This window comes from Phodopus roborovskii, unplaced genomic scaffold (assembly GCF_943737965.1).
Source record: "Phodopus roborovskii unplaced genomic scaffold, PHOROB, whole genome shotgun sequence".
NCBI classification, from domain to species: Eukaryota; Metazoa; Chordata; class Mammalia; order Rodentia; family Cricetidae; genus Phodopus; species Phodopus roborovskii.
In genome coordinates this window covers 10247031-10263036 of record NW_026126578.1, presented here as the reverse complement: position 1 = coordinate 10263036, position 16006 = coordinate 10247031, and the positions used below count along the sequence as shown (strand labels likewise).

Genomic DNA, 16006 nt, shown 5'->3' with positions numbered 1-16006 from the left:
GTTAAATGAAAATGTGGTAAATTAATTTCTTTCTTATTTAAAATATCATAAGTTCAAAAAGGTACACAGTATGCAGTTGTGACATTAAAGAATAATAGAGCAAACACTCCTGACTAACCCCTTTTGTGGTTTTTTTCCAGTGCTGTACACATCTCACTCAATCTGAGTTTTGTGATGATTTGTCAGTTGATTTTCTTCATAGATTTCCCAACTCTGTATATCTCTACTGTTGAATTTTTGAATTCATATTATTTTGTTATATATTTGCCAACTTTTATAAGGTATTCTTAATGTTCACCCATAGTGATATCCAAATTGGCTCATTTTTATTATTGAGTAGCATTGTATGACTATGCTATGTTGTTGATATGGTACTTCAGGTTTTTATACTGTTGGTAGCTTTTGGTAGTTTATACTTTTTACTGTTTTCTTTTGCTGTTACAGGCAGTGGTATCATGAGAGTGACTGAACATGTCTCCTGTCAGTGTGGCAGAATTTCTGGAGGAGTAACTCCTTGTATCATTAGTTGTATGTATATTGAACTTACTTTCCAAAGTGACCACTTTACAGCGCTGGGTGGAGTTTACTTTGTCTTTTTGGTAGTGCAAGAAATTACTCTGTAAAATCAAAAAGGAAGGATCTTTTTGGAATTCTTTTTACAAAGCCATGTTACCTTGATACCCAGGCAGACAAAGACTCATTTAAAAAAGGAAAAAGAAAAGAATAATTATAGGACAGTCGCCTAGATCAGTAGTTCTTACCTGTGAGTCTCGATGCCTTTGGGTTTATAGGGCCCTTTCATAGGGGTTGCCTTAGGCCATCCTCCTGCATGGCAAATATTTACATTATAATTCCTAACAGTAGCAAAATTACAGTAATGAAGTAGCAGTGAAAATAATTTTATGGTTGGGAGTCAGCACAACATGAGAAACTGTATTAAAGGTCACAGCATTGGGAAGATTGAGAACCACTGTCCTAGATGAACATTGGAGCAAATTTTCTCATTAAAGACTTGAAAACTAATTTTAAAAAATCATCCAAAATGGTCAGGTCAACCTCATCCTAGAAATGCAGAGGTGGCTCAAAATACATAAATCAATAAATGTAATCCACCATATAAATACACTCAAAGATGGAAACCAAATGATCATCTCACTAGTTGCAGAAAAGGCCTTGACACATTCAATATCCCCTTATAGCAAAAGTCCTGAAGAATCTAGAGACACAGGAAACATACCTCAGTCCAATAAAGGCAACAGCAATATGCATCAAGCCCTCAGTTAATATACTAATTGGAGAAAAATTTGAACTATTTCCATTAAAATAAAGAGCAAGACAAAGATGTTCATTCTCTGCACTCTCATTCAAGAATAGGCCTTGAAGTCTTAGCTACAACAATAAGACAACAGAATGAGTTAGGGGATACAGATAGAAAAGGAAAGCATTGAAGTATCCTTATTTGCAGATGGTAAAATTCTGTACATAAAACCCCCTGAAAATGCCACCAAAAAACATCTGCAGCTGATGAACTTATTCATGGAAGAAGCAGTGTACAAAGGTGATGCAAAAAAAAAAAAAAAAAAAAAAAAAAAAAAGCCTTCCTATATACCAACAACAAACATATAGAGGGAAAAGAAAACAATCCCATTCACAATAGATTCCAAAACATTTTGGAATTAGTCCAACCAAGGATGTGAAAGGCTTTTAAGACACTGAAGAAATAGACAATACCAGAAGGCAGAAATAACTCTCATGCTCATGGACTGGCAGGGTAATATTGGAGGTAGCTAGCTGTAGCATGAATAATAAAAACCCAGAGACAGATGGTGGGGGTGGGGGCGGGGGGCTGAAAGATCAGAGAAGCAAAGCAGCCAGGGCACTAGAGAGTTCTCACCTCTACCAGTGCTCAGACCAAAGGGGCCATCCTGTCCTCAGTGGCTGCAGACTGAATACCCTGCTCTCCTATCTTCACCCACCTTATGTTCCTCTCTAGTGCTGGGATTAAAGGGGTGCACCACCGCCACCCAGCTTCTGTGGCTAACTAGTGCGGCTGCTGGGATTAAGGTGTGTGCCACGACTGGCCTCTATGAATGTGACTAGCTTTGCACAGTGATCTTTAGGCAAGTTTTATTAGATCATTAAATATCACTTTCTCCTTTTTGTCCAAATTTTTAAAAAATTATAACTAATATAAGAAAAAGTATATACAATAAGTACAATAACTATATATAATATATACAGGCAATAAGTGCATCAACAGTGGCTAGTCCATTAACAATTGACAAATTCAGAGAAAATACTCCTTATCTGTTCTGTCTTGGTGAGTCCAAAAGGTTATACTTAATTCTCTTTCTATTTTAACTTGCATTACCAAAGCTATCTTTTAATGTCTTTCAACCCTAAACACTTTACACCTCTTTAGTGAATTTCTTTTCTGAATGTAATAACAAGGAAAACTATAACTATAAAGTCTTCAACTCCATCAGAGACCTGAGAAGGAAATAAAAATAACTGAGTAAGCAGGAAGTGAAGCAAGCAGCTTCCAAAAAAATGTGAGAAATGACAGAAGCAGCTAGCAGCTTGGACAGTCACTCCAAGGTTCCTCTGCATCCATTGGGTCAGCCGCCTTCAGCCGATAGGTCTAACATATCTGACAGACTTTTCTATGAAGCAGAATTTTTGATGGACTGTAATGCCTTGTCTTGGCAAGGTATTGTACAGTCACTCTCTTGTGTCCTGCTTGTCTGATTTGGACAGCATACTGTCAGCAGTTGAGGCAAGGGCACATTCTTGCCCACTGGCTTACGTTTGCCACAAAGAAAGTAAACTCCATGTGGAATTTCTTCAGTGCCCATCATCCTCTCTAAAGTATATGGGTGCTGCCAGAACAGACATGTCTCATTGTCACTAAAAAAAAGAACCTGTATTATTAAAACATCTTAAATGACATATTCTGTAGATCTCTGAAGTGTTTGAAGATGATTTCTCTAAAGTATATCTCCCTTGACCTTGTAAACATACTTAATATGACTACAAATTCAATTGTAATAGGTGACTAATTACTAACCTGCATTTCCCTATTATCCTACATAGTTGATATCAATAACTTTCAAGGACTAGAAATTTGTATTACATTGTTAAATAAGCTGTATAGCTACAATACCTTGAACAAGATTAGAAATGTATTACAGTATGTATTAACAAATTTAATCTCAAATTTGTATAGATGTACAAAATTTGAATACAATATACAAAAGTCCAGTCCCATATGAAATATTTAAAGTAGTAGTTGCTTTTTAGAAGTTGATTCAATGATCCTTTTCATCTTACCTAGATCCTCCCTGTTTTCTTTTCAGAATAGGTTCAATAATCTACCATTTTAGCCTATCATAATTGTATCATCTGTTTCTCCCTTTTTTCTTTTCAATACAAGAGTCCTGGATCTAATCTCCTTTGTTTAGCTTTTTTCCTGACCATTACCAATAACAACTTGAAACCATCCCCACAAACAGTAACAAAAATCCAAAACCCATTGAGTGACCAGAAACCACCTATCCCATCTCTTGGGAATGTAGGTGTCATGTTCTTAAATTTACTTTCTGCTGTCTCTGGGGCAATAGCAGCTTTAGGGGATCCTGAAAAGAAAAATTTGGGTTAATTGTCAAGTGCTGGGAGAGGTAGCTGTATCATTTGTTGTCCAGTCTCTGTGTAATAGGAAAGTATGGGTCTTTTCTCAAGTCCTGGCTAGAGAAGTCTGTGAGGCTGGATCATCTCAGCTGGCCTCCTCAAAATTGTTCTGAGCAGTTTGTAGTCCAAAACTGATCTTTAGTTGGTGTTGTTCAGCTTAATGTTGTTAACATAGTACTGGTGAATTGTTGTGGGGTCCCATCCTCCTTTTGGAGGCTTCAAAAGTCACTATTAGGTGTGTTCATGATTCACTGCAGAAAACCGATAGACACACAAACCTGAAATTATGTACAGGAAGGTAGATGAAACCTTTTTCTAGAATTAGTTAGTACTCTGAGAATTTAGAAAGCAAAGCCATCCACAAGCCATAGAAGCCAGGCACATACCTTTAATCCCAGCAGCCAGAAGCTAGGACTCAGGATTAAGAGGTAGACAGATCTCCATGAGTCCAAGAAGTAGATGGATCTGAGTTCAAGGCCACCCAGGGATACAGGAGATTGAAGAGTCTAAAAGAGTAACAGATCACACATCTAAAGGGGTATATGCACTGGAGGGGTATAAAAGACAGAAGCAGGGTCTTCAGTATTCACTAAGAGGCATTCATTCTCCAGCCGCAGTAAAGATAGGAAGGCATAGAGTCTCGGGATTCTCCAGCCACACTGAAGAGAAACAGTCTTGGGTTTGGTGGAGCCGGGATGTCTTTCAGCAGAGGTGACAGATAGTGGCAGCTGCTTTGCTTTTCTGATCTTCATCTTGAAGTTTGAACCCCAATATCAGTCTCTGGGTCTTTTGTTTTTCATGTTACAACTCTGTATGACCATTTATATTATGAGAAAAACTTTAAAATACATATATATTAATCTTATACATTTTAGATAATATTTATACCTCAGGGAAAGCTTCAATGAGTCAAAACCAAAGGATTATGAGATGAGCAGCAATACAATAGTCCCTTAATTTTTGTTTTGTTTTTGTTTTTGTTTTGTTTTTCGAGACAGGGTTTTTTTGTATTGCTTTGGAGCCTGTCCTGGAACTAGCTCTGTAGACCAGGCTGGCCTTGAACTCACAGAGAGCCACTTGCCTCTACCTCCTGAGTGCTGGGACTAAGGGCATGTGCCACCAACACCTAGCTTCTGTTTTTCTCTTGTCCCATATCAGGTGACTCTTCTGACATGAGACAGAGATTTTGGATTTTACTTTAACAAGCATATTTTGGTTTAGAGGAGAGAGCCACACTCTAACTCCAAAGCCAGCTTTAATATTTAATTGGACTGGGACTACAAAATGACCATTTGTATTATATGGCTGTAGAGAATGGCAGAAACAATCATGTGGTAAGATTCATGGAATTGTATCCTGTTGGAGATGTAATATACTAATAGGCCAAATTACTCTTTTTCTTGGGACATTTTTTCTGGATGACTTGTCTGTCCTTTTTCTTTGGATGTCTCATTTGTCCAGTGGTCTTCAGGTTCCTTAGCTGGGTGTCTTTATTCTCCTGAAAAGACAAAAACAAAACCCTTCCCCAACCCTAATTTTGGGGAGGTTGTCTTTTGGCAAGTTATATCTGATAAAATGAAAAACATTTGTTAGTTTTATAGGTTAGTTTATATTAAATGTCAACGCTGCTTAATTAAGTAACATCTCTTCTAATTCAGAGGTCTCTCTTGTTCAAGTCAAATCTTTATCGATTTTGTATCCATAGCTTTTCTTCAGGAGACAGGCGCTCAGTTTCTTTTTAGCTGAGAAGTTGAGTAGGTAAGGTGACTGTGGTTTTGCTCCTTCATCTCTCTGATCTCTCAGCATTTTCCCCTGTATCTGACTCTGGGCTTTTATCATTGAGACCTATTAGAACTCATGTTACAGCTATCCAGCCAAAGCAATACACAGATTTAGTGCCATCCCAATCAGAGTTCCAATACAATATATGGATATCTCTATGGAGAAACTGAGAGAAGAACCTTAAATTTCATAAGGGATCACAAAAGACCCCAAATAACCAAAACAGCCCTGAAAAATAAAAATAATGCCAGAATTATCACCCAACTTTATTTTATTTATTATTTTTTTAATTTCATTTTACAAGCTTTCAGCGTCAGACTGTGACGCTGAGACATCTAGCTTCATGGACTGAGCAACAACCATAGTATTCCCCTCTTCAGTGTGAGACAGCCGATACTGTACTACCTGAACCACATGTTATAACCCAATCTATATTTATAGCTACTCTGTCAGTTCTGTTCCATTACAAAACTGACTAATATAGGCACAGTAGTGGCATAAATGTTATGGGGATAACAAACCACTTTCCAGCTGGGATTAAGGCTTGCTCCACAGGGGGAAACACATGCCTAGTACTGAAAACCTGGCCAAGAACGCTGTGCTGGGGAGCTCACACACCTCAAGGGTGAAACTAGTACCATTATTTTGCTAAATAGAAATATTGTCAAACTGCCCTCTAAATCTGTAACTCTCTGCACATAGATTAGTCCAAATTCCATCAGAGAAATTTCTTCATGCCGGGAATGGTGATTAATGCAGAAACTCACACTGGTCCAAGGGAAGAGAAAAGGTGACTGTGGATACTCAGCCACATGTGGGGCATCTTTGCCACACCCCCTTCCCAAGGAACCATCATGGAAGAAGGGGTGCAAGGTTGTAAGGTGACATGACAGGACCTCTACGGTCTGTGAACTGAGACATCTGAAGTTGCCTTTATAAGGGCAAAGCCAGTCAACATTCTAGCATAGAACAGAAAGGAATTCATGAGCCCCACCCTAGCTTAGGCGCTGCCGTGAACAACTGATGGCTTCTGGGGAAGGGATAGTCAGTTTTCTTTAAGGCTGTGTCTCCTACTATGTTGACCATGCTCCTGAGAATGACTCCAATGTCTAGAATTATATGGACAGAACCAATGGAATCAATGGGTTATTAAACTTAAAAAAATAGAAGATATAAATTTAAAATGGAGCAGGGAGGTACGCAGGGTGCAAACTTAAGCATGGCCAGCAGAGGCTTCTGGTATGCAAAAGAAGGAAGCTACTGTAAGGCAAACAGAGCCAGAAGGCACCAAACACTTGTCCAGTACAGACTCATGGGGCAATGGCACACACCAGGATCTCAAAGCCATCCTCATATGGACAGCAGATTGGAGACCAGCCTGGAACATATGAGACCCTACCTTCAAATAAATGAGCAAGAAGTCAGAAAGGCCTTAAATCACCCAATGAAACACTCCAAAGTCTTAGAAGAAGACTTAGAAGAAGAGAGAGGGAGGGAGAGAAGGAGAAATGGAGGGAGGAAGAGAGGGAGGGAGGGAGGGAAGGTAGGTCAGAAAAGAAATTAATGAAATGCAACCTAAAAGAACAGTACATATACTCAGTCAAAAGTTCTAAAGACTGTACCGGAAAATTTTTAGAACTAATCAGTTTTCTTTTTATTGTAAAAAAAAATTCATACAACATTCTGATCAGTTTCTCCTCCCTCAAGTCCTCAAAGATCATCCCCATCTCCCTAACCACCCAACGCCATGCCCTCCCTCTCTTTAGAAAACAAAAAAAAACAGATTTTTTAAAATGAAGAATTAACAAGAAATGCAAACAAAACCCATAAAAACACAAAATGATTATCATTTTCAGAAAAGTGGTAAAATACAAAATTTTCCTACAAAGATCCATAGTTTTTCTTTTTTATCTTTTTTTAAAATTTTAAAACAGTCTTTTCTCATTTTACATACCAATCCTAGTTCCCACTCCCTCCTCTCCTCCTGCTCCCCCCACCTTCCCCATACACCACCCCCATCCACTCCACAGAGAGGATAAGGCTTCCAATGGGGAGTCAACAAAGTCTGGCATGTCACTTTGGGGGAGGACCTTAGATCCATAGCTTTTCTATATGACCAAAAAAAAAAAAAAAAAAAAAACTTTCAGAAAAAAAGAATTTGGGGGTGGGGGAATCCTATTCAAATAGTTTAAAAAGAAAAGCCTAGGAATGACTCTAATAATAAAGGGTGGAAGTCTTCTGAATGAAAACTGGAAGATGCTGAAGAAAGAAATTGGAAAGGACACGGCAGTCAGCAACCCCCCATGTAGGAGAGACTGCCGCCAGCCTACCCAGCGCCCAGGTGCCCAGACCAGCCCTCATGAGCATGCCCAGCAGGTGCTTCCTCCCTGAGCCAAGCCCGCCTCTATGCCTGGAGACTGATGATGAAGAGACACCTGACCAGAGACTCCAATGAGAAAAGGACAGCACAGCAGCAGAGTCAGCGCCTGAGCCAATGGGACCTCGGGAGGGGGTATAAAGGCAGGCCTACCTTCCTTAATAAACGAGTCTGCAGCACACTCTGCTACTCACTGACTCTGGTGTTGCATCTTCTCACCCCCTCCCCCAAGGGGCGTCCGAGCAGAGTCTGGGCTTGTGGCTCTCATGCTGGCTGGCATGGGCCTCGACCCCACTTGAATCAGGGTGTATTCTTTTGTTCACTCACTATGGCTGTGTTTTGGACCCTGGATCTTCTTGCCTTTGTTGCTGGCGGTACATTGGTGGAGCCTACACCGGTGCATTTTGCTTTTTCTGTCAGCACCCTTTCGGACTCTGTGCTTCAGCTCACCCTCTTTGGTGACTTGTGAGGTGAGTTAGCCCCGAAATGTTTCCTGTCCTTGGTCCTCACACGGTGGTCACGGGGAGCCTTCTTTTCTGTCTTTTTCTTTGTGTCTGTCTGGTATCCCTGGTGCATTAGGGGGAACATCACTACACTTAGGTACGACACACTTCCTGTTTTTGTTCGAGTCTGTGTCTCCTGCTATTAAGAGAGTGGGAGCTCACCCTGGCACTGTAAGAAGCTTCAGGTGAGGGCATTAAAATCAGTATTAGTCACCAGGTGCCTAAGGTTAAGAGGGCAGATCTGGAGGGTTTTGGGGATAAGGCCATGGTGCTGGCCCCCTGGATTTCTCCCAAAAACATGTGGGAGCCTAACCTCTGGATGTGTGTGCTCTTTCTTGCCGAAAAGCATGAGGTTGACTCAGGAGTGACCCCCGTTTTCCTATGCTTAGATTTGGGTTATTGTCTTACTACTAATCATTCTCTTTAAGCGTTTCCTACGGTGTATTTCCACTTCAACACCCAGAACGTGGCCCTCCTTGGGAGGTCTCTTGGGCCTGGCTCATAGGAACTCCTGAGGCATCAGTTTGACAGGCACCCTGGTGTGCTTCCCAGAGCTGTCATCCTTCCAGGGCCGGCAGTCACTGGGCAGTCAGTGACGGCTGTGCCCAGATCCTTTGACTCTTACAATCTTCCCGCCACCGCTTCTTTCATGGTATTTCCTGAGAGTTAGAAGTGGGGGTTGCGTTGTAGAGGTGCCTGTTGAGGTGGTCCCTCATGGCCATTTATTCTGTGCATTTTGACCTGCTGTAGGACTCTGTGGTTGCCTCAGTCAGCTACAGAGAAGCAGAGGCTTTGGTGAGGTGTGAGACCTACACTTACCTGTGGGTAGAAGGGTGAGCATTTAGAATGCAGTTAGATATATTGCTGTAGGAAAGTGACAACAGTCGGCTCTCCTCTAGGGTCAATGACCTCTCCAGCCACAGGTGGCTTGGTTTACAGTGCAACCTGTGGAGTAAGCCTTAAGTCTAATTAGATAACCATTGGTTACCCCAAGATATAAGTGCTCCTAACAAACCTCTGGAGATCTTGCCAGGCTAGTCATTGTCATGGTTACAATTTTTACAGCTGAATAAAGACTATTAATTGTTTTCTACCTCAGCAGCTGCATAGCGCCTTCAGATTCTGTGAGAGCTAGTTCTCAAGGAGGAAGTTTCCAGGGCAGTTCATAGTTCAGTTCCTCTAAGTCCTGTATCCAAAGTATGTCGTGTCTTCAACAGTAGGGTCTTACAGCCAAGTTCTGGGAGGCAACCAAAGGCAATGGCAATAGCCTGTAGTGTTTCAGCAGTTTCTTGGACCCTCTGACCAACAACTGGAAGGGGCCTCCTTTGCCTGGTAGTGGAGATTTTATTAATCTATGATTTTGTTTAAATTTTCACTTATTTTACACGTATGAGTGTTTTGGCTACATGAATGTCTATGCACTGCATGCAGATAGTATCTGCACAGACCAGAAGAGGACGTAGGGTCCTCTGCAAAAGGAGTCACAGATAGTTGCGAGCCATCATGTGGGCTCTGGAAATCAAACCCTGGTCCTGCAAGAGCAGCCAGTGCTTTTAACTGCGGAGCCATCTCTCCAGCCATGGTCTGTAACTCTCAGGAGCATTGTCGCCCAGCGTGGTGTAACTCCACTGAAATGGGGGTGCACACACATACACACTTGCACATTATATGTGTATTTTAAAGATTATAAAAGCCTGTTTTCCTGTGGCTTTTTCAGACTTCCTTAGTGACATTTGTCTCTCCTCCCTCCCTTTCCTTTTGTGTATTAATCTCCCTTCTCTCCAGTTAAGCTCCTCCCCCATTTTCCTCTTCCATCCTTCCTAGCATCTATGCCCTATTTTTTCCCTCTGTAGAGCTGCTGCCTCTCATTACTTTCTACTTTGCTGTAGACAGAATTTTCCATCCTGCCTGGTCCTGTAGCCATTCAGTCCCAAATAAACACACAGAGGCTTATATTAACTATAAACTGTTTGGCCTAATGCTCAGGCTTATTACTAACAAACTCTTACAACTTAAATTAACCCATAATTTATTTACCTATGTTTAGCCACATGACTTGGTACCTTTCCTCAGTGAGGCAGTCTCATCTTGCTTCCTCTGCATCTGGCTGCAACTCTGTCTCTGCCTTTGCTTTTCCCAGAATCCTTCTAATCTGGTAGCACCACCGATACTTCCTGCCTGGCTACTGGCCATCAGCATTTTATTAAACCGGTAGGAGTGACAAATCTTCACAGTGTGCAGGAGCATTGTCCCACATCGTTTCCTGACTTCCTTGTTTGCTTCCAGTCATGTATTTCAATCTAAAACTTCAGAGGTCGGGCCCACGAGTAAGAGACAAGATGTGACTTTTGTCTCTTTGGGTCTGGGTTACTTTGCTCAGTATAATATCTTCCAGTTCCATCCATTTACCTGCACATTGCATGATTTTGCTTTTCTTTACCTCATAGAATTCCATTACATATATGTACTATATTTTCATTATTCATTTGCCAATTGAGGACATTTAAGTTGTTTCTGTTTCCTGGCTAACACTATGAGTAGCGTAATAATGAACACAGCCGAGTAAGTAACTGTGCAGTAAGTTCGTCCTTTGTACATATGCCAAGAAGTGGAACATCTGGGTCCCATGTTAAACTGTATTTATGGCCAGTACTTGGATAACTCGCCACACCAGTTTTCAATCCCACCAACAGTGATGAGGGCTCCCCTTTGCCTACAGCCTCACCAACATTTGCTGTCATTCCAGCTAGGGTAAAATAAAACTTCAAAGTAGTTTTAATTTGCATTTCCCTGATTGCTAAGGATGCTGAATGCTTTTTACGGTATTTCTTGACCATTTTTATTTCCTATTTTAAGTACTCCCTGTTCATGTTTATCACCCATTTTTTCTGATTGGACCATTTGTTTACTTGATTCCTTGTTTTTGAGCCTTGCATATTTCCGGATATTGTATTCAGTGTTTTGCATATACAGTTACTATTGCGGTAAATAAGGATCAGGATAAACAAATAGACCAAATAGATGTTTATTCAGGGAGAAATAACTTACAACCTAGACAGATGAACACCAGGAAATTCAACCCGATCCTCTCCTGTCCGAGTCACGCCAGAAAGACAGCGCCTTCCTGGCCCCCTCCGACCTTCCTCCTCAGGTCACCTCCGCCCATCGCTCCACCCCCCCAATGGGCGTGGTCAGTGCTACAGAAGGACTATCTCACTACAAGTTACTAATCTGAATGTCTAATTTAAGGAACGTTTTCCTCTTCCAAAATATAAAAGAATTTTTTATGTCTTCTTTTAGACTATTGTAATGACGTTCAAGCTTTCATGTGTAGTCCATCTGGAAATTACTTTTACATGTAATGTTAAAGGTTAAGAGCCCTTTGGAGTTTCTTTTGATGAAGACCTACTGATAGCAAACCCCATTTTAGTTTGTATCTTATTTTCTCTGGTTTAAAAATAATACAGTTTTAAAGGAGAGACAGTTCTAGGCTTCTTTTTCTTCAGCCATGTGACTTTCGCTGTCTGGGTGTGGGTTTCAGGTCCCCTCTGCTGTCAACTGTCAACGATGTCCCTGGCTCCAACACTCACCAGCTTCCCTGGCCATCTCCAGATCTCCATCTCTAGTCTCGCCATCTCTATTCTCTAGCTTTCTCATCTTCTACCCATAGATGTGCTTTTCCTGACCCTGTGTGAGCTTCTTTTGGCTCCTTGGATTTTTGTCTTTTATTAGTTGTGAAAAATTCAAACACGATCTTTGCCCGATTCTCTCCTCTGATAATTCTGCTAGCCTGTTCTAAAAATAGCCTCCATGTCCCATGACCTTATTTTCCAACTTTGTCCTTAGTTGGATTCTACTAATTCCCTCAAAGTTATGGCCAAGCTAGTTTGAAAAATAACCAAATGGAGCATCTAGGCGTGTGGCTGCTGCTCAGTGATGGGCACCTGTGTAGCATGTGTATAGCTTTGGGTTCAGCCTCCAGTGCTGCAGGGTAAACCCAAACAAGGCATCCCTCACTGATGCCACAGTAACCAATAATCAATCATGCAACGTGCAACGTAATCAAAGTACATTTAGCAGAAGTTTAAATGAAGGTTAAAAGCCAGTTTAAAAATTGGAGTATATGTCAATGGTTTGGTTCTTTGGGATGGTGCCATTTGAGGGCCATATTAAAACCACATTCTCAGTTGTAGTGATATACTATTTATTATTTATTAAAACTTGCCTGAAAATTCAGAAAGCAAAATCAGCCACAAGCCATAGAAGCCAGGCACACACCTTTAATCCCAGCAGTCAGAAGCTAGGAGGTGGTGGTACACACCGTTAATCCTAGGACTCAGGATTAAGAGATAGAAGGATCTCTGTGAGTTCAAGGCCACCCAAATCTACACAAGATTGAATCAGTCTGAAAGAGAAGTATAGCTCATGCCTTTAATCCCAGCACTAGAGGGGTCTAAAAGATAGAAACAAGGATTCAGTAGGAGGCATACTGAAGCCACACTGAAAATAGGAACATTCATTCTCCAGCCACGCTGAGAAGAGGCAGCAGTTTGAGGTTTGGAGAAGAACTCATGCATGCATCATCCCTTTCAGCCTGAGCTTGAGGTGAGAGCTAGTGGCCGGCTGTTCTGCTTCCCTGATCTTCAGCTTGAACCCCAATATCTGTCTCTGGGTCATTTATATTTCCTGTTACACTCAGTTGCAATTTTGTTGGACTGGTGTGATTTGTGCTCCAGACCTTGGGAAAGGTCATTGATGTGTAGTTATAAATTATCAGCAGAAAGTTTCCCTGTCTCAGTTCAGTGACAAGCCTCAAAATAGTTTTCCTTGACTCCCTTACTCAAGGCAGAGCATTGCATTTCAAGGCCACTGTTACACAGCATGGTGTTTCTGTTTGTTTTGGCATGCCAGTGATATGGGCTGAGGTCACATGTGTCTTGGGTTTTCTTCCTTCTCCCACAAACCTGAGCGTGTGATTCCTATCTTTAAGGGAAAATCTGGCTTCCACATCGTCCTGTCTTCTGAATCCACTTGTATTTATGGTGCTTATATAACTTTATTAGTCACTTTCAGCAGGCAAGAACTTCACTTTCCATGGTGCCAGAAATAGAAAAGGACATAATTTGCCTCCTTACCCCCTTGATAGAATTGTTTACCCAACCATGCTGAGTGTCCTGGTTATATTGGGGTTGATACTTCTGGAAATTTTTTCTTGTTGGTGGGGTGGGGAAGGTTTCCTCACCTTACTTATATTATCATGACTTCATTTTTTGAGAACAATGATAGAAATTATGTTAACATGATCTAAACCAATCTGTAGATGAGTTAGAGAAACGTATTTTAAATTCTCCCGTATAGGAGATATAGTGGTCTGATTTAACAATAGAGTGAATCCTCCATAGTGTGTCTTTCTGTTGGTCTTGTGGAAATGAGCAGAGTTGGTACTGAAGGTGAGCGTGAGGTTCTTTGAGAGCTGTGGAGAGGCCCTCGTCCAGCCTGGGTTGTGTTCTCAGTGGGAGGAGGAGGCTGAAGACACAGGGGTTTGGCTTCCCACTCAGGACCCAGGTTTTCTGTCAACTGACCAAGCATTGAGTGCCCTACAGTGTAATAACTACAACAAATGGTCCAATCTGAGCTATGCCTGGCAGGCTGCTTTACAGGGAGGTATGGCAGGTAGGTGCCTGCAGGACACAGACAAAAGATATGATTGACATTATTAATGAGAAGTCCCTAACTTATATGATCATACACTGCTTCCTTGGGTGTAATCTTGGAGAAAAGCAGGATTTCAACACTCATCCTGTACATCCTTTCCTCATCTCACATGAATCCATTTGTCACCATGTGATTCAGCGGCAAACAAAACTTTCTGCCTCTCCCCCCGTCCCCCCTGCTTACAGTGGGTCCCTGCAGTACCCCCCAACACCCCAACTCCAGTCTCCTTAACGCACACACACAGGCAAGGGAGAAGAGCAACATGTTCTTTTATTGATGCAAGTACATCCAGTCACACCACAACTGACATCCTGCATATGGTACAGCTTTATACTCAGAGATCAGCTCCAAATACCAAAACATCAAATGAAGGGTGCATCAAATTGGGGCAATGAAATAGCAATGTAGACACTTTCTCAAGAAGGTACTAGAACCAGTGACCCCTGAAGCACACACATGGACTGAGGCTCTTAACACATGTACAGAAAATGTTCTAACATTATATTCCAAATATATATTCTCAAGTGTCCAGCCTTTATCTCAAAGACATAAACAAATCAATATGTACTATCAATATACAATCTGTACTAGCTAGAAGGTCTGAAAAGTGCAAACACACTGTGACAATACAGTGTAACTACTCGGCTCCCCAAGGCTGAGGGTGGCCACCTAGCCCACATCGCTATGGCCTGGCTGGCCATCTCCAGGCTGTCCTCAGGACCTCTGGGAATGGGACTAACCATTCCATATTGGGCTTCTTGACAGGCAGCTCCCATCCAAGCCAAACAAATCAGTGTAGATATCTCCAGCTGTCTGAGGGACAGAGTCACCCCACCCATGATCAGTAAGATACAGGGTTCATGCCAGGAAATCAGACATGAAAGATGAACCATACTCCCCTGCTTGGATCAGAAATACATCACTCCATGTTGGACAGTTTGCTCTCCAGCGTGGGGGCGCTCCCTGGCTAACCCACAGGGGACCCCCTGCTGGAGGGAGGGGGGCTATCTGCCACACACCCACTCTGCTTTCTTTGCCTTTGCACTCCAGCGTCAGATGCCACCTTCTGTCACTGTGGCGCCATGGCTCAGGTGCAGCCCAGAAGCCTGACAGTGCCCTTCCTATGTTGCCTTAGATTTTTCTCTCTTCTAAAACACAATTGAAGAACAATTTGCCAAACATATTCTCACAGAAAATATGTTGTCCGGCCTCCCCTTGCCCCTCCCAACCCCATAAATCCCTGATAAAGGAAAATGAAAATGTAAACTTTGGAAAGCCCATATGTGAAGGTTCCTTTCCAGAAGTGTGCACACGAGACCTCCTGGCCACTCCAGCCCTTCCTGTGGGAACCTGGTGGCCCAGGCTGCTGAGGGTGGGCTCCTGCGGCACAGGACAGAGCTGGCTGCAGCTCCAACAATGGAACAGGAAGACTGGACCCCCAGTACCCTCTAAGGCACTAACCCCAACATCAGAGACACTGGCTGGAGAGGCGTCCGAGCAGGCAGGGCTCACATTGGTTTTGGTTGGGTTATTTTAAATTTTTTTTCATAGGATGTTAATCATCAAAAGTAGAAAATAAAAATCTACATTTCATTAGAATAAGATGTTACCATGGTTACCATCTCCCATGATACTCTTTCCCGCCCCTCCCCAAAACAGGGCCCTGCCCTGTTTAAAATAAATAACAACAACAACAAAAAAAAAACTTTGTAAGTGCCAAAGGCTGATGCATGGAATAATTACCATTTTCTTTTTCATAAAAGTTATATACAAAATGGACCCCAACCAGTGAGGTCTCCTACTCTCTCATCCCACATCTGCCACCTTCTGAACCCGGTTCGCTCCTTGTGTTTCCTCCGGCATCTGCAGGCTGCATCCTTAGGCTCTGTTAAGGAGAGTGGTCCTGAAGATGGACAGAAGGAGCTGCATCAGGCTCCCTGAG

The 16006-nt window shown here is 42.0% G+C and overlaps 1 protein-coding gene across 4 annotated transcripts in view; it reads right to left on the bottom strand.

Annotated features, from left to right (window-relative positions):
* Window positions 1-14316: 14316 nt before the first annotated feature.
* Rasgef1a (RasGEF domain family member 1A) overlaps window positions 14317-16006 on the bottom strand; it is an 82347-nt gene continuing 80657 nt past the window's right edge. For all 4 annotated transcript variants that reach the window (XM_051203636.1, XM_051203638.1, XM_051203637.1 and 1 more), the window contains exon 13: window positions 14317-15967. In XM_051203636.1, coding sequence (XP_051059593.1) covers window positions 15943-15967 — 25 coding nt within the window. In that variant the 3' untranslated portion in view covers window positions 14317-15942. The remainder of the gene's footprint in view (window positions 15968-16006) is intronic.